Below are 19,652 nucleotides of genomic sequence, written 5' to 3'. Positions count from 1 at the left end.
GAAAACAAGTCAGATATATATATATATATATATATATATATATATATATATATATATATATAATTATTGATTTAAACATAAACGTACTTAATTTTGAATATAAATATATGTTAAAAGAATGTATTTATTTATTTATTTTCAGAAAACAAGACTTAAAAACAGATTGTTTCTTACCCCAGTCAGAGATTTTTTATTATTATTATTATTACTTAATTTGTAAGATAAAAATATATTTAAATTATAACAAAATTAAGTAAGTTTATTTCTAAAATATCTATCGCTGGGGTTTGAAATTCAGAAGAAATAATAATCTTTTTTTAAGCACAAATTCACTTAATTTTTATACATTTTAATTGTTAAACAAGACTTTTACCTAATTTTACTTCTTAAGTAAAATACAAAAATACCGAGTAAAATTATTTTTTTATAATTTGTGTAACTTTGTTTGTCCAGATTCTTGCAAATTTTTGAGTATTTTAAATCCGAAATCAGGACTTTTATTTTTTTTATAAAATGAAAATTTGTCCACATTCACTCTTAAACATAAAGGTTCCAAAAGGGTATTATTTTCAGTGATGCCATAGAAGAACAATTTTTGGTTCCCCAAAGAACCTTTCAGTGAACAGTTCCTAAAAGAACCATTTCGAAGAACATTTTAGAAATCTAAAGAAACTTTTTCAACATAAAGGACCTTTTCTGCATTTGAAAGGTTGCATGGATGTTTAAGGTTCTTCATAGAACCATTCTGCCGTGCAAAGGCAAAAAACCGTAACATCTATTTTGGTCGAAAATTAGTTATTGATATTTTGGGGATATTCAAGACATCCTTTATCATGTGCAAAAGTATCTTCCAAGAAAAGAATGGGTCGTCTTAACCGTAACTTCGAAAAGCCCCGGAGAAACCAAGGCAGCACACCGTATAACACAGTTACCGCTCTTTCACTTTGTTTGGAACGCTCAAATTGAGTTACAGCGTTCTGCCTTTGTTTAGCCGCGCGTCTATATGAAGTTACAGTACCAGCTTGGAGTTATAGGAGTGTTCTGCCTTTTTACTGCCTTTTACTGTCCATTAAAGTCTGCCGCATTTTAATTACGGTGTAACTTGTATACTTTCATACATCTGATCTGTCACTGAAGCACTTTATTAGACAAACGAATTAGACAGATCACAATCCACCAAACAGCTCCATATAACAAAGCATTGTAAAAACTAGATACCTTGGCAGCAATATGTAATCATGAACAATCTTTAAAGATGTTTTTTTTTCCTTTTTGTAATGCAGATTATTCACCAAGCTGTCACTTCTAGTTGGACGCGTGTGGACTCGAATGCCGTAGCATGTAGCATGATCAATCAAAAAATCAGTAGGCTACTAACAGTTCGCAATTAAATCCATATCCTACCTTTTCTTGTAACCCGATAAAATCAATCCATGGTGATGAATGTCATCGGAAATTTTGAATCCACAAGCATTCTGAGCATTATTCCTGCTTGCTGGCGTTCACATCAATCCACAAGTCGTTCTTTTAGGTTAGGCTATTTCATTCAAGTCAATATAAAAGCAATTATGCTATGTCTAGCGTTCGGTATCCACCCACATGTTTAACTTTTAGTCTGCTTGTTACGGTCAAAAATAAACAATTAATACAGTCACATTACTATGCACCATGATCACTAGATTGTATACAGGTGATACTAGAACAACTTTGTAAATGGTGATCAGCAACCAAATATTGATAATGTGGAAGTTACTGTCTTTTGCCTTGGTGTGACTTCTCACTTTTTGCAGACCATTCAAAGGCAGAGTACATTAACTTCAAAATAGGGGTGAAAATCAAGTTTGAGCTCACAATGTTTTAATGTAGATCATTTTCATTACTAAAACATCGAATTGCCAAATTTCCAGTGTCCTACCTATAATTCATTTGGCTGGACAAATAAAAAACTTTAAAGTCATTTTTCTCTAGCGAGTTAAGGTCTTTTGCTTTTGTAGGGAAGCATTGATGCCAATAAAGAAACTTTCATTTTAAGAGTGTTGGTATTTTTTTGTAAAATTGTTGAATGAATGTGCAAATGGCTATTTTTATGGTAATATTTTACATTAAGGTTTTATTTGTTAGCATTGGTTAAAGCTGCAGTCCGTAACTTTTTTTTGGTTAAAAATGATCCAAAATCAATATTTGAGCAAGTGCATGTCCAGCCAGTGTTCAAAACTATCGCCTTACTTTAGCCCGATTCACAACGGTCAGCTTATAATAATGTTTTCTAATTTGAGTGGTACGGGTAGGTTTTCGCGAGCATGCCGCTGCGTCATTACGTCACGTCTGTAAACATAAAGAAGTTGTCCCGGCTAGTAGGCTATATCGCATGTGAGGACCCTGCAGGTGGCCGATCGTTTACAGCCTTTTCTCACAGCAGCTAGAATAATTCATTTTATCATTTTGATGGCGTATTGTAATCCAGAAAGGATCATGTGTTTATGAAACACATGTGAATGAAATTCAATTATATTCCAGTTTTAAATGTGCATCTGATTACAGATGGCCTGGGATTACACAAGATCTGTATTTTAAAGACAACCAGTTCGAAGGGAGCATAATTTGCTTTTTGGGTTAAAAGAATTTCTTAATATGAAATTCGAATGGTATGACAATTAGATTAAACTGTACAGAAACTGAAATCACACACTAATACACACTATACTCATAGTCATGCAATGCTGATGTTAACATTAATAATTTAAGAAAAAAGTATAACAATAATAATAATTTGAACAGTTTGATGTGATATGAGCTAACCGATCGTTACACTTAATCACAATTGATAGCACGATTTATTGTAATCCTTTTTTCATCAGTTGGTCAGAACAAACGTGGCAGACTTGTTACTTACTTGTTCAGATGACAATATACGGTGAAAATTCTTATTTGGGTCATATATTCCAAGCCGTATGCTAGAATCTGTGATTGCGAAGTACAGTAAATATCCACACCGGTGCAGTGACTGACTGCCACACATTCACCTCAAAACATGGAATATAATTCCACACACAGCTGCAATTGCAGGTTTTCAAACAGAGATGGCGACAAAGAGGCAAAACTTATGGACTGCAGCTTTAAATAATTTAGTTAACCTGAACTTACAATGAGCATATTATCTACAGCATTTATTAAATTTAGATCATATAAATAGGGTTAACCCTAACCCTAATTTTTTTAAATCAAATATTTTATCTGTTAACATTAGCAACATAAAATAACATACAAATATTGCAACTATTAATAAATGCTATAAAAAAATAGCAAAATGATAGTTCAAATTAGCTAATGCAACGTTGACAAATGAAACCATATTGTAAAGTGTTACAATATAAGTGTTATAATGTCATTATAAGGTCTCAGGAAATGACTAATAATATATTGAGGTTGAATCACCTTTAAATAAAGTCCAGTCTCATTTAGTGACTTACATAGGAAAAGTACAGGCCTGCAGCGCCACCTTGTGGTGGAAAGTGAAACTGAATCAGAAAGTGAAGTCGAAAGTCGTGAGAACAGATCTGCTGGAATGATGACTCATCCTAATTTACGTTGTTATTTCTCACCTGGGAACAGCTCAGGAATAGGTCATTAATAAATCCACAAGGTACATCCAGTCAACCTTGAAGCGGTGTTATTTTAGGGGTTTTCTGTACATACTGGGTGATCTATGTCCTCTGCAGACTGCAAAATAAGCATGCCAAGTGAGGAATGTGGGAAATGGCCACACACTGGTGGGCGTGTGAGGTACTTATGTATGCGTGGTGATTGAGATCGAAGCCCCGTCCCTTCTGAAAGTCACCTTGGCTTTAATTGAGTCTGCTGATAAATGTTGTAAATGTTATGAGTGGTTCTTTTTATGAATGCTTTCTCATTTCTCATTTCATGATTTCAGCTGAGACATTCATTCATTTTTCAACTCAAAATGAAGAGATTGAACACCCACCCTAATATATTTTTTACATATAACACTAATATTAGATTAATCTTCTTTGATCTTGAGTGATATTAGCACTTTTGGAAATATTAAAGTACTTGCAGTTTGTGCCTGCATTAAAAGGATGGTTCACTCAAAAATGTGAATTCTGTCATTAATTACTCACCCTGATGTCGTTCCAAGCTTGTAAGACCTTCGTTCATCTTCGGAACACAAATTAAGATATTTTTGATGAAATCCGAGACCTCTCTGACCCTCCATAGACAGCAATGCAACTGACACTTTCAAGGCCCAGAAAGGTAGTAAAGACATCATTAAAATAGTCCATGTGACATCAGTGGTTCAGCTGTAATTTTCAATTCAGTCTTAATTTGTGTTTCAAAAATGAACAAAGTTCTTACAGATTTGGAATGACATGAGGATGAGTAATTAATGACAGTATTTAAATTTTTGGGTGAACTATCCCTTTAATTACATCTACGCAATTAGCAGAAACTCGTGTTATCTCAAGATTTTTTAATGTATTAAAGGGATAGTTCACCCAAAAATGAAAATTTTGTCATCATTTACATACCCTCATGTTGATTCTAACCTGTATGAATTTTTTTGGAACCAAACAGTTGGTATCCATTGACTTTTTCGTATTTTTTCCATACTATGGAAGTCAATGGCTACCAGCAGCTGTTTGGTTACCAACATTCTTCAAAAGATCTTCTTGTGTGTTCAACAGAAGAAATAAAAGTCATACTCATATCACTTAAGCGTGAATAAATGATGACAGAATTTTCATTTTTGGGTGAACTATCCCTTTAAGTATTTAAATTCACTGTTTATGCTTATATAGACCCCTTCTTTGGGTTAAACCAGAAAAATATTAATAGAAATATTACAAAATATCTGTGCAGCTTCTACAGACTTGTTTCCATGCATATTTGAAAAGCTGGATTAAAATCCATGCCTAGCAGAAGGCAACAGAATTTGATTTGGTTGGTTTGAGTAATGGGTTTCTAAATTTGAACTTTATTGATGCACAGACACAGTCAGATAGACATCCAGTGTGATTTGTGAGATTAATTGTGTTCAGAGGGTAAGATTATAGACAGCATCTTATTAACAGGAAGAAATGAAGTGTAATATGACATTAGCATTATCTATTATCTATTTTTCCTCTCATCAGCTCCCTGTGAGGCAGATACTTTCTTTTGCCACAGTAACATGTGTATCAACAACACGCTGGTGTGCAACGGAATCCAGAACTGCGTCTACCCTTGGGATGAAAACCACTGCAAAGGTAAATCATGCTTTTTTTCAGTATCCTCTCAGTGTACATGGATATGTCCGCCTTTGTTTTTCTCCAAATGAAAATCAATACTTGGGGAGAAGCATTGTCTTAATGTTTGTCCCCTTCACACTTGATAGCTAGTCAACTCAAAATATATCTCACTGGTTTTACGAGCACTCAGTTGTTAAAAAAGACCTTGTTATAAAGCCCTCAAACCTCTATTGACTCTGCATACGCCACCGTAATGGCGCTGGGAAAAATGAGCTGGCCACTAGAAATTAATTTGTATATGTGAATGACTGTGGCTCAGACTGTGTGGTTGGGCTATATCTGTGCTTATATTTCACATAAGCTGTCCTGAATTAACTGAATTAGGATACGGGAGAGGTGTTTTAGCACAAATTGTTAAAAATAAATTAATAAATAAATACATTAAAAAGTTGTTTTTGCTCATTTATTAACAAAATATCTTGCCTAAAACTTTGAACATCCTTGATATTTGTCCAATATTACTAGTTTTAATTAAATTCATAACTTAATTGATATAATAAATACTTAAGTTAATTGAATGATAATCAGTTTGGTGGTCCATTGAACATTTCAGATGAAAAAAACACTATATAAATGTATTTTATTTATATTTAGGTTTCAGATATTAATTAACTATGTTTAACACATTTCTTACCACATTTACTAAAGTAAATTTTATAAAACACTTTGCTTTCTAAAGATTGATTTGAAATATTAATCACATGTTTTTTATTTAGTTTAAAATAGTAATAAAAAAAACAGTAGAAGATTTTAAATATAAATAAAAAATAATAAATATAAAGAATATAAAATAAATGTCAACTTTGTGATACAGAGCTTAATATTTTCCCCAGTCCAAGATGAAAAGTAAGAAGTAAAAAAATACAAAGTAAATATTACTAAATAATTAGTATTATTTATTATTATTATTATTATTAATTAGTGTGATTATATTTACTGATTTGAATCATTTGATTTGGTTTTAGTACAATGACATCATAAAAGCCACATTATTTAATTTAAACAATACATTATGTATGATATATCATATATTCACTGTCAGCTTTAAACACAATACTTAATATTTTCCCCAAACCAACAGTATGAAATAAAAAGTAAATAAAAAACAACTTACAATAATACAGTAAATATTACAAAATAATTAAAATTAAAACAAAATAATAAATACAAAGAAAATTATGTGTAGAGTACGTATACAACGATAATATTTGAAAAATTAGTTTTAGGTTTAGTAAAATGACATTGTAAGGGAAACAGGTCAGTTTAGCTCAAAGGGAATAATTTAAGATTTTAAAGGGAATTTGGACAGAATCACTGTTTTACGGCTGATCACTGAGACGGCCAGCAATTCATTGATTAGGCAAAACTTAACTCGGAACACGAAACTCTCAACGGAAAATAAAATAAACTAAAGTAAAGAAATAGAAGTAAAGTTTGACGAGACTAGGTGGCGTTTCTCCTCATGGTTTTGGAGGAATTGGCGTGTAAGCCAGAGCACGCTCAAAGAGCGCAAAAAGGTGATGACTGAAAAGCACGGCTAGAAGCCATGACCAAAAAAGAAGAGGATGTGGGAAGAGAGAAGAGAGTGATTTGATGGTGTCCTGAGTATTTAAACTGGGCTTTTGGACACCTCCCAAATGGTGCTTGGGGTGTTGTATATTTCTCCTCCCAATTCATAAATCAAAATGTTATCTCATCAGGCACATGGTCCGAGTTTTAACACTCTTGCAGAGTATACTTTTGGACATGATTTCTATAACAAGAATATGATACATTTGACGAAGAATTGATTGGAAGAAACGTTTCAAGCAAGAAGATTCAAACACACGCATACTAAACATGAATATGAACCCTTAAGCTATTCAATAGTTATTCAAAATACATACACAATAAATGATTAAGACCTGATAGTCACATGTGGGTTACATACATAATATGGAGTTATGCATAGAAATGATTAGTTGCTCACAAGTCCTTTTAGTGTCATTTAGGTGCATGGAAAGACAGTTTCTGTGCCATTCTGTGAATGTATGTGAATATATGAAGACCAGAGATTAAGAAGTCTGTAAGGAATCTCTGAAGGTCTGTTCTTTGAAAGAGTTGGTTAGGCTTGCTTCAGACTGGCTAGTGCTAGGATCTGATTTATGAACATCCTGTTGTCTTGGGCCTCTGTGGAATTCGGCTCCTCATGTTTCAACCATGTTTTGACCAAATCTTAGATTGTCTGATTCAGTCTGATATCCTACAACATTATAAAAGCCAAACTATTTAATTATTTAATGGAAATTGTATGTATTATATATCACATAATATGTCATCTTTAGAATACAATGCACTTTATATAATATTTTCCTCAGACCAAGATGAACAATAAGAAAAAAAAACATTATTTACAATGCTACAATTAATACTACTATGGAATTAATATTAAAAAATAATATATACAAAGAAAATATGCAGATAATATTTGAATAATTTGTTTTGGTTTTAGTTCAATAACATCATATTTAATTTTGGAAACATATCATAAAGCCTTCATTTGTGGTTTGTCTGCACCTCCGAATACAAACGCTCCTCTCCATTGAACCAAAGCCAGCACAGATGTCATACGCTCTCTGTGCTACATAAATGTCAAAGCTCTCCCATTAGAATGATTTACTACTTCTGTGTGCTGTTTGTAATCTCTTTGATACAACAGTTTCAACAGACGGTAACCCGTGATGACATTGCATGCCTGCAGTAATAATTTATTACGCTTCCTGTTGTGTTTTGCAGAAAAGCGGAAAGCCAACATCCTGGACAACCTCAACAACACCAACGGCACCATCATCGGCGTTACATGCTGCATCGTACTGATCCTCCTGGTCGTATCGGTCATCGTCCAAATCAAGCAGCCGCGGAAGAAGTACATCCTGAGGCGGGAGGACTTTGACCCCACCATGTTCCAGGAGGTGTTCCAGGAGCCGCCGCATTACGAGCTCTGCACTCTCCGCAGCGCGGCGGCCACCTCCGCAGACCTGGCCGAGCTGGCCGAGGACTTTGAGAGCTACCACAAGCTCCGGCGCGCCTCCTCGCGCTGTGTCCACGAGCATCACTGCGGCTCCTCGCAGCTGCCCAGCAACAAGGGCAGCCGCACGAACCTGAGCGCCCGCGAGGCGACAGCCGCCATCCTGACAGACCTCCCGCCGCAACCGATGCGGCCGCTTCCTCCCCAAACCAACCGCAGGAACATTCTGGTAATGAGACACACCTACTCACAAGACGCCGCTGATGCCTGTGACCTGGACGATGACCTGGATGAAGTGCCCACCACCAGCCACAGATTGTCCAGACACGAGAAAGCAGTGCAGCGGTCAGTATCCATTGATTTTTGATGAGAAAAATTCATCTTATTGCATATTTTGGAACGATTTACTCCCACTTTTTGTTTCTTTTTAGCTCCTCTACTCAGCTTCTCATTGATTTTTTTAGCGGGTTTTTTATTTTCTTATTTCATTCTTTTTTTATCTTCTCTTTTTTGTCACTAAGACAGCCATCACGGTCAGAGTTGGGTTTGTAAAAGTCATAGAGATGCAAAAGATGCTTTAAGAATATGCCTGCTGCAGGTTTACAGCCTTCTATCAGCAAAGCTGACATCTTAAGATTAATTAATGTTCAGCTATATATATGCTACATGAAGATGGAAATGAGGGATAAACGCAGACTTTTTTTGTATTTTTAGAGGTTCATTTTCAGAGAGAATATTATATTTTTAAATTAGCAAACGTCTTCTATTTCGATATGGTTATATAGTGTTTAAAAGTTTGGGGTCAGTAAGAATTTTATTTTGAAATAAAATTATAATTTTTTTCAGCAAAAATGACAGTACAGACAATTAAAATGTTATTTATAATTCAACTTTTAAATTCATCAAAGAATCCTGAAATAAAATGCATCAAGATTGCATATACAAATATACAAATACATTTCCATACAAATATTGAGCAGCACAACTGTTTTTTTTTTATATATATTAGCTTTGTCATCACAGGAATTAATTAAATTTTTAAATATATTAAAATAGAAAACAGTTATTTTAACATTTTAATAATATTCCAAAATATTACAGTTTTTTTCTGCATTGTTGATGAAATCAATGGAGCCTTAATGGGCATAGGCCTTAATGGGCAATATAAAAAAATATTTTTAAATATTACCGACCCCAAACAGTTGTAAAATATATTTTTATATTTTAAAAAATAAATTCACCAGGTCCAAGAGAAAGGACATGAAAAAAGTGTGCTAAAAAGATAGTGCTTCTATTCCTCCAGTTCTTGAAGCTTAATGAAGTAATTTTCAGTGTAAAAAAGAGAAACTTATTATGTACATGCACATTTTGAGCATGTTTTTTATTGCTCCTCTGACAGGATGCAAGAGAACTAGACCCCAAGCAAATTAAATGTGCATTATAATTCCTTATGCAACAAATACCATGATATTAAACATACAAGCAATGATATTCCAGGTTCTGCCTCATTGGGTCTCTAAACAAACATGAATCTGAGTACAACACAACTAGGGTGTAACAGACAATCTTGAAGGTAAGACTCTTTAAACACACTCAATTTCATGTATTTAAATGTTTGTCTAGTCACTGTGAGTCAGTGACGATTTTTTTTTTCTGTTTTGTCAAAACCCTTCATTGTCATTGAGATGGTCATCATTAGGACCATGTGATCATCTTTGCTTATTGGTGAGATTCTTTTATATGTTGCTTGTCATTTGAGCTTTCTTTCATTTGTTTTGTATGTTATCATGCTCTGTTCTGATGTGCATGGAATCAATTTGATGATTTTTATTGAGGATATCAAAACATACATTTCAGATCCAATCAAAGGCAAACTCAACTACTTATTACAAGATAATAAAAAGTATAGGGCAGCCAAAGCACAACACCTCATTGAGGGCCACCTATGCTTGTCTTACATACACTTTGAGCCATTATTCCGAAATTATAGTTTGTGAACAAAAACAGGAGTGCTTTTAAAAAACGAAAATTCGGTTATTTAACTCACCCTGACTGACTTTCTTCAGTGGATCATGAAAGGTGAATTTTCAAAGTATATTTTGGCTACCTTGTCCAAAATGACAAAAAGAGTATCATTCACCAGTGTTATTTTAGTATTATTTATACACAGTTATAGTATTTTTTTATATTTTGAATTAGTTCATACCTTGTGTGTGTATGTATATACATAGTGACTGAATACTTTCCGTACCCACTGTATATATATAAATATATATATACAGTATATATCCAACATATTTCTTTTAGTTAGTTGCAAAGGTTACATTCTTGAATTTTAATTATAGTTTTAGTAATTAGGTTAATTATTTCAGTATTTATTATTATTATTATTATATATAATATTATAGTATTTATTATTATTTAGAATTAGCTATATATATACATTATACATATATATCATGCTGACCCAGTGCATTGTGATTGGCCGAACACCACAAGTACTCGTCGGAAATGTAATGCCCCTTACCATAATTGCAAGCTTCATCTTTCAAAATAATTGTAAAGACAGTAAATAATGTCATTAGTTTTACCATCAGTTCAAGCCCGAAAGGGGAACAGACACAGTAATGATGCAGTACACAAGCCGCGGTTAAGACAGCTGACTCTACTGTGATGTGACCCCCTCTCTCTCTCTCACACACACACACTCGCACACGCGCGTGCACATACACACAATGCGCAAAACTCTGCATTTGAACAGTCAATAGCAAATACTTAAACTAATAACAAAACATACTTACAGCAGCTGATTCAGAAGCGCCAGATTGTCATAGCAAAGTCAGAATTACCTCCTCTCCTAGGTTCACGAAACGGTCGTCCATAAAATGCATTGCTGTTCTGTTGTAAGTCATCTTAAAGATTCCTAAATGCATCTACTTTCGGAAGGCCAAATAAAGTGCTTTTGCTTTCGCCTAGAAACACACAGCGTCTCCCTGACATGCTGCTTCAACACTAACTGCGTTACTGAAACCACGCCTTCTTTCTTTGCGTGCACATTTGGGCGCATTATGCAGATATTCCCACATAGTGACCTAGATATGTGGGGGTGTGTTAGAATGAGCCGTTTTAGGGGTGTGTGGCAGAGTCTTAACTTTGATAAAGAATATCTCTTTGGTTATGAGATTTTAGTCTTTGCAACTTCAGGGATCTTATCTATGCACAATCAGCTTGTAACACTCCAAAGAGAAAGGAAAACTTGAAATCACATCATATGACCCCTTTAAAACATTTCTATGTATTTATATAGTTTTTAGTAATTAGTCATTTTTTGTCATTTTAGAACTTCAACGTATTTATTTCAGTTAGTTTCCAAGGTAAAACATTTGTACTTTTCGTTTAAGTTCGTTTAAGGGTTATTTTTGTGTTACACTGAAGAAAGAAAGTCAGAAACAAGGAGGGTGAGTAAATAATGCGAAAAGCTTCCTTTTTGGCGAAATATCCTTTGAAAAAATGTCTTTGTTAGCTTTAAATTTTAAAAAGTAACACAAATTTGTGTAAACTTTCAAAACACTCTTTCATTTTACCTATAGATATTGTGATATACTTTGATGTGTATTATACTTTTAAACATTGAGTCATGGAGTTATTGTCTTATCTATAAAGAGCAGCATTTCTTCATATTAATGATGATTTTGTTATGCTCGAGCTTTGCGAGTGATTTTGTGTGTGTCACACTGTGTAATGTGCAATGCTGTGTTTTTTCTCATCTCCCATCACGCATTGTCTCCGTCACGTAGACTTCTTGAAAATAGTGCAATCCTGGATCAGTACGAACGGGCTTCAATGAAATATGAAAATGTGGACCGGAGATATACACCAGCATGATAATAACATGGACATTTTAAAGACAAATTTATCAAAACAACCTGCAGATGTAAAGGAGGACATGGATTCGGTAACAAAAGAAGTGACTGTGATGAAATCGTTTTAACATGTAGCTCCTAATTTAGGCTCATTGCCTTTGTTATGGTTACTTATTGAGGATTGCAGAACATTAAATTAATAGATGTGAATTAGGCCTTTCAGGACTGTTGTAGTGCATGTGTTTTATTGTCATCTTTTGCCACCAAAAGTTGTCTTTTTATTTGTCAAAACACTTTTATTTAAGATGTCGGATATTTGTGACTTTCAGCGAACACTTTCTATTCACATATTTGTCAAATTCACTTTAATGTTAAGATTTGCATGCACACTTTCTTTCTCATTTTTAAAGTGAGTGACTGTGCATTTAGGTGCAGCATCGAACCCAAGACTAATTTATTGTAGATAGGTTTAATTACAAAAAATATATATATATAACAAATGGAATGACACTAAGCCCTTCCCTCCCCTAGTTTACTGCTATACTTACTAACTGCATGCTAATCATCATAATTCAATAAATCATAACATTTAAACATAAAATGCCATCAATGATTAAACTATGATATATTTCCTTTACATAAATAAGTTTTGAAATACCATAAACTCTTCCAGTTGCTGTTGTTTAGGACAAATGATGGATAACAGTGAGTTAACATTTGCTACATTTTAGTAGCACATAAACTTTGTATGTTAACGGTGTTCTATCTTTTGTAGATGATTTGTTCAACAGCTGAATCACCAATACGAGCAGAGTTTATGCTTTGTCAAAGAACAATAAACTTATAATAAATAAAGATATTAGTAATTATAAATCTTAAGTTTACTTTTCATGCTTTTGTGTGGTCCATTAACCTGCGGTGAATGTCAGATGTGATATCAACAGACCGTTATAAAACCCCATATTCAAGACATTAAAACATCATATTCTCTCTCTCTCTCTCTCTCTCTCTCTCTCTTTCTCTTTCACACACACACACACACACACACACACACACACAGTATGTCAAATGTCCCTGTTTTTTCAAGCTACATTTTTAAACTAGTGTCACCATACAGATTAAAATGAATTATCAGTGTTTCTGTCTGTCTGGTTATTGTCTTGACTGTTTTGTTTTAGAATTTAAACTATATAAACAAAGGAAAATATTTATTATTAATATAATATAATATTAATATAATATAAATATAATTATTTTGATTAATTAATAAATGAATTAACATTATGGGTGAATTTACACTTTCTTATTATATGTAGACAAAATGTCATCTGAAGTGGAAGGCACAAAAGGTTTGTTCCAACTTTTTAAAATTTTTGCATGTTATATATATATATGTTTTAAGTCTGTTACTTTAAAATGTCATTTTATGTGTTGCATACACTTTTTAAATACAAGTTTTAAAATAACAAAAGCTAATTGTGACTTATGTCACAATTCAGAATTTTCTCACAGTTCTGTAAAAAAACAAAACAAAAAAAAACACAATATAAACTCAGTAAAAATGCAATTACCCTTTTTTTTATTCTATGGCCAGAAAAAAAGTTTATATCTCAAAATTCTATTTTTTTTTCTCAGAATTGCTAATTTATATCTCACAATACTGAGTTTATCATAATGATTTATGATGTTACAAAAGATTCAATTTTCAAAAAAAAAATGTTCTTTTAAACTTTATATTCATCAAAAAAATCCCGGGAAAAATGGTTTCTGCAACATTAAAAATTGAGCACAAATTCAACATTAGAATGATGATCGTGACACTAAATACTGAAAATTCAGCTTTACTTTACATTTTAAAATATACATAATATTTTATAAATATATAACCAAACATATTTTATTTTGCAATTACTGTTTAAACTGTATTTTTTTGACCAAATAAATGCAGCCTTGGTGAGCGTAAGATATTTCTCCATAAACAATAAAAAACTAAATCTTACCAGTCTGGCCACAAACTTTTGAACAGTAATGTAAATATCAACACATCAGTGGTGAGACTATTCTTTTAAACATGAATATGGAATGTGAATGTGAATGAAATCAATTTTCAGATGTGACGTTTAATGGTCTGTTGATTTCTTTGCAGGCTGTTACATCATACCCTACACCTCTCCTGACTGACATCTTGTGGAAACAGCCTCAAAGAACTTTTTGAGAAATTGCTACTTTGTCAAATTTTTTAATTTGATGGGGAATATCCATGCAGTCTATGGGAATATCTTGACACCATCTCTTGCAAAAGTAGCTGATACTGTGAAGCTCTTGGGGACTAAAACATTTTTCAGACTGGACTGAAACTGAATACACAAACTGATGTACATTTTTCATTCATGAGACATGTTTTTGTTTCCTCTGATTTCATGATTGTAATGCTCAGATTATTTTTCAATACGAACTGTAATGTCCTGAGTAGATGCATAGCGTTTTTACTTTGTGAGAAGCATAGTTCAAGACCTTTAAACCATACGGTGCGATACTTGAACCAACCGATAAACAGGTGTAGTTTGTAATCCTCCTTTTACAGGAGTGATTTTACTGTAACTATTGCCTAGTTAGATGTCTCTGACTAGCATCTCAGATGTTTATTCTCTTAATGTACAACATTAAGGTCAATTATGGTCATGTCTATGCATACAGTAAAATGTAAGTGTGCCGAGCAAGTCTTTCAAAGAATTGGTATCAAGTTGCACACTATGTCAGATTATTTCGCTTCTACTTATGATTTGACAAACCTATTAATTTGACAACGTATTTCGTTAATATATTTGATTTATGCTGGACAGATTGTTTTAAATAAAGTGATACAAACATATTCTATTGGACTACTTTGAAAGTGATTTTATATATGTACCCTAGACAGGCTTTTAGAAAGACGTTTTAAGGCATGTGTTAGCTGGTGATATGTATACACTGATTACAAATAAGAAAAATAATAGTATATGTCATGGACACTTTCATAGATGAATGGAAATTGTAATTGAAACAAAATCCAGCAGGTTATGGAATACAAATGTCAAAATTGAATCTAGGATGTTACTATAACATGAACATACAGTACTATAACAAAATGGGTGTTCATTCAAAGAAGGTTTTCCTATGAATTAATTAGTAGAAAAGTCCATTTCTCCTGTGCATTTGTGTCCCTTTGTTTCTGGAGAAAGCAGAATGAGAGCCGGCTCGCATTCCACAAGGTTGTAAATGTATCGGGTTACCATGAAACCAGGGTCTTGTTCGGCGTCCTGGGGTGTTACAAAGTATTTGTGAAATCTAGCTAACAAAATATATATTGTGTGTTGGAGTGTTCCAGACGCTACAAGTACTATAACATATTTGGGAAGTTGTGGCCTAATGGTTAGAGAGTCGGACTCGTAACCCAAAGGTTGCGGGTTCGAGTCTCGTACCAGCAGGGATTGTAGGTGAGGGGAGTGAATGTACAGCGCTCTCTCCCACCTTCAATACCACGACTGAGGTGCCCTTGAGCAAGGCACCGAACCCCCAACTGCTCCCCGGGTGCCGCAGCAAAAAATGGCTGCCCACTGCTCCAGGTGTGTGTTCACGGTGTGTGTGTGTGTGTGTGTTCACTGCTGTGTGTGTGCACTTTGGATGGGATAAATGCAGAGCACTAATTCCGAGTATGGGTCACCATACTTGGCCACATGTCACTTCACTTTTTTTTTTCACTTTAAAAATGAAGATGCCATGTAGCCAATTTACTACAACGCAAAAGAGACCGAAATGTGTCTTTACAACATGAATACATAATGCATTTCATTTATTGACTTTCATTTACAAAGTTAAAATACTATGAGTAATTCCAAATACCAAATGAATGCTCATAATTAAGTTGCTGGATGAGATTTGCCATTGAAGTTTGCAGACAAATAATGTTCCACAAATAGTTTTTTACCTGATTGTATGTTTGTTCTGATTAGTTTTATTTTTGTATTGAAAGAAAGAAAGAAAGGCCTACCAGACTACTAATGTTTTATTTTGGTTACTCTATTGTAATTAGGCCAGATGCAGTTTCTAGAATTTTAAAATGCAGCCTCTTGAAATATTGTAAAACTGTTTTGTGTTTGTTAGTGTTACAGTTAAATATTTTACTACCATAAGATAGTCCAGTGATAAATTCTGAGTCGCCTCTCTAGTGAATCGGAACTTTTATTTTGAAATATAAAGGCAAAAGGCGTGAAGCCATCCAGTTCAATATAACTACTTGTTAAGCGATAAGTAGACATGTGAAAGTCAGCATTAAAAAACATGTTATTCAAAATGATGCACGGTATATCGTTAAGATTAACTGTTTAGACAGATCATTTATACTAGAAGGAATCATGATGTATTCAGTATTCAGAATAGGAAGAACGACAAATTGCGTGCAGCACTTATTAAAACGCGTGCATGTCAGATTACCACTACAGATTTCAGCTTTTTACACACAACCACCTGTTTTTCAAACAAACCGATGTCCTTCGTCTAAGTGGACATTTAATCACACTCGATCGCTCTACACAGGAGTTCATTTCTGTAGTAAGAACGATGGGCAGAAGGACACTGACCAGATGTCAGTTTCCAGAAGTTCACACACACCTCCTCCAGCACACAAAGGTACGTGCAGCTCAGAAAATGACCACAATGTACATAGTTTCCGCCAAAATACCATATTTAGGGTTAGGAATCGGTATTGCCAACCACTGTCACTAGAAAAAGTAATGAAACTAAATTATTGTCAAGCTACTCTTTACAATAAGTTTGCATTTGTTAACATTATGTTAGCTAACTTGAATGAACGATTAAAATACTACTATAAAACATTTACTAATGCATCATTTAAATTAGAAGTTGTGTCTGTTACTTAATGGACAATATCTATAAACTAACAATAAACATTAAAAAATATTAATCAATACTGTTATAAATGTATTGTTATTAGTTAATGTTGGGTGATGGGTTAACTGAAGGAACCTTATTGTAAAGTGTTACTGTTAGAAAACACTCTCTGTCTTTCTGTTGATTCCAGACATGCCTCACCCCTCCTTTTTCTCCATCTCTCTCATTCTATATATACAACGCATTCTCTCTGAATCCCCCCTTCTGTATCCATCTCTCTCTCTTGATATTATGTTTTAAATATGTCTTACTTATATGCGAGGTATGCATGCTTAAATGTATACATTAGCTTCTCTTGGTTCAAATGTCCCAAATAAGGACATGATAGCTAGGAATGAGGTACATGTGGCCATTTTATATAAACACATGTTCTTGGCCAAAGATCCTATGTGTATGTTATTCATATCCTCATTGGTTAAGAGGGTGAAACTCCCCTCGACATATGCCTATATAATATCTGTATTTCTATGAATAAATTGAAGTATTGAGGATACATTTGACTGTGTGTTTTCTTACTTCCCGGCCGTCTATCTACACTTTAAGTAACTGAGAATTCTTCAAGGTGGCAAAGAGAATTTACAGAGGGACTAAATTGTTATTCTTTATTAACAGTTACCCAAAGTTTTTTTTTTGGTCGTTACAATAACTGCCGTAAATATGGAAGTTTGGAAACTACTTCCACTGTTAGTGCCAATATTCCCTAGCTATTCTGTATATAAATGTCTGATTCTGTTTGTCTTTCCTCAACAGTCAAACAAGCAGGCAAAGATTTCACCTATTTGATTGTGGTGCTCATTGGACTCGGTGTAACAGGTGACGTGTTTGATTTGGCTCGAACCAGGGCTGGATTGTGGACCATCATGCCGCAGGGCCTCAGACTGCCAGAGGCCTCTGGGGCCCAGGGCTCATAGCATGCAAAAAGATCACCAGGGCTTTTAGACACCAAAAAGCATTTCTTAACAATGATTGGGTTTATTTTAGTATTATTTTAAATGCTTTTTTTATATGTTATTTTTACTAGAACTAGATGTTTTTTTCAGTTATTTGAATTTTAAAGTAATTTTTTTCTATATATATATTTTTTTTCTATTTAGCTTTCATTTATTTTTCCTTAATAAATTTTAATCGTTTTAGTTAACAGTAACAACACTGATCCAAAATATGCACCCAAGGTCTTATGGGATCATGATCCGGCTCTGGTTCAAACATCTATTTGGTGATGTTACAATCATAGAGTTCAGTTAAAGAATATTAAATTCAAGTGTATATGTTAAACAGTGTAATAAATGATTTGGTTGTCATCCTTATTAGGTGGACTGCTGTATGTGGTCTTTCAAGAGCTGTTTTCCTCTTCAAGCCCAAGCAAAATTTATGGAAAAGCTTTTGAGAGGTGCAGAGCTCACCCAGAGGTCAGCATATGGTGATTTGTTCATTTTAAACTATACACTCTAAAAAAATGCTGGGTTATTTCAACCCAATGTTGGGTCAAATACGGACTAACCCAACTGTTGGGTTAAATTTTGGTTACATTTTTTAATTAACTTTTTAACCCAACAGTTGGGTTAGTCCATATTTGACCCAACATTGGGTTGAAACAACCCAGCATTTTTTAGTTTGTACAAATATGCAAAGCAAATATATTAAATGCCTGAATAAATCAGGTATTTGCTTTATGTAAAGGTAATTGGAGCTTTTGGAGAGCCTATCAGAGGCTATGGTGAGACCAGTCGGCGTGGAAGAAGACAACAAGTCAGGTAAAATATAGAATATCAGTAAATACAAACACTTTTGTTACACCTCCCATATGCGTGACAAGATTTTTCTTTCAGTCATGTCGAGTACATGAAGGATGGACTCAAGTACATGCGGCTGAAATTTTACATTGAGGGATCTGAACCAGGATTACGGGGAACTGTTCATTCTGAATCAAAGGAGGTACATTACCACATCTCAAAAATGGTTATATTACTGTAGTTTCATGTAGACAAATATATGACAAACTGCTTCTTCTGTCCGACAGAATCCTGAGACTGGAAAATATGAATTCAGGTATATCTTTGTAGAAATAGACACATATTCCAGGAGGACAATCGTCATTGAAGACAACAGATAAAATGAGTTTTAACACTGTTATGCAGTATTGGTCATTTCAATAGCATTGGATCGGTTTGAATTTTGTTGTATTGATCTTCCACAGATTAGTCTACATAAACTTGTGATGATCTGGATATTTGGACATGAGAGCACTTGTACAGAAACATCTGATATCTTGTACAAGGATGTGCATGTTTTTATTATAAAATCTGTTCTTTGAAATAAAGATCAATAATAGAATTGATATAGAAAATCAGTTTTATTCAATGTACTGTAACTGGAATATAGGTTAATAAAGAAATTTGATATCTTTATTGTAAATGGTCTGTTGTTCTTCCTTTGCCAGAATTGCCTGAAACATTTAATGCAATGTAAATTCATTCTAAGTTTTTATTTCCTTTTTTGTGAAAAGTATATTAAATGTATATTGTC

The 19,652-nt window shown here is 33.7% G+C and overlaps 2 protein-coding genes across 2 annotated transcripts in view; both read left to right on the top strand.

Moving 5' to 3' along the window:
* Positions 1-12,729, top strand: part of LOC107589957 (neuropilin and tolloid-like protein 1) — a 98,521-nt gene extending 85,792 nt beyond the window's left edge. The window contains exons 8-11 of the mRNA XM_016278549.1: positions 5,151-5,264; positions 8,082-8,658; positions 9,811-9,886; positions 12,126-12,729. Coding sequence (XP_016134035.1) covers positions 5,151-5,264; positions 8,082-8,658; positions 9,811-9,871 — 752 coding nt within the window. The 3' untranslated portion in view covers positions 9,872-9,886; positions 12,126-12,729. The remainder of the gene's footprint in view (positions 1-5,150; positions 5,265-8,081; positions 8,659-9,810; positions 9,887-12,125) is intronic.
* Positions 12,730-16,454: 3,725 nt separating this feature from the next.
* Positions 16,455-19,392, top strand: LOC107589983 (mitochondrial import inner membrane translocase subunit Tim21-like). Its single transcript, XM_016278575.1, has 6 exons — positions 16,455-16,844; positions 17,877-17,939; positions 18,438-18,535; positions 18,807-18,880; positions 18,956-19,061; positions 19,147-19,392. Exons 1-6 carry the CDS (start codon positions 16,571-16,573, stop codon positions 19,237-19,239), a joined length of 708 nt encoding a protein of 235 aa, XP_016134061.1. The 5' UTR covers positions 16,455-16,570; the 3' UTR covers positions 19,240-19,392.
* Positions 19,393-19,652: the final 260 nt, after the last annotated feature.

This window comes from Sinocyclocheilus grahami, unplaced genomic scaffold, assembly GCF_001515645.1.
Source record: "Sinocyclocheilus grahami isolate Dianchi unplaced genomic scaffold, SAMN03320097.WGS_v1.1 scaffold122.1, whole genome shotgun sequence".
Taxonomy (NCBI): Eukaryota; Metazoa; Chordata; class Actinopteri; order Cypriniformes; family Cyprinidae; genus Sinocyclocheilus; species Sinocyclocheilus grahami.
Note: the sequence above shows the minus strand (reverse complement) of the source record. Positions and strands in the feature narration are given on the sequence as shown.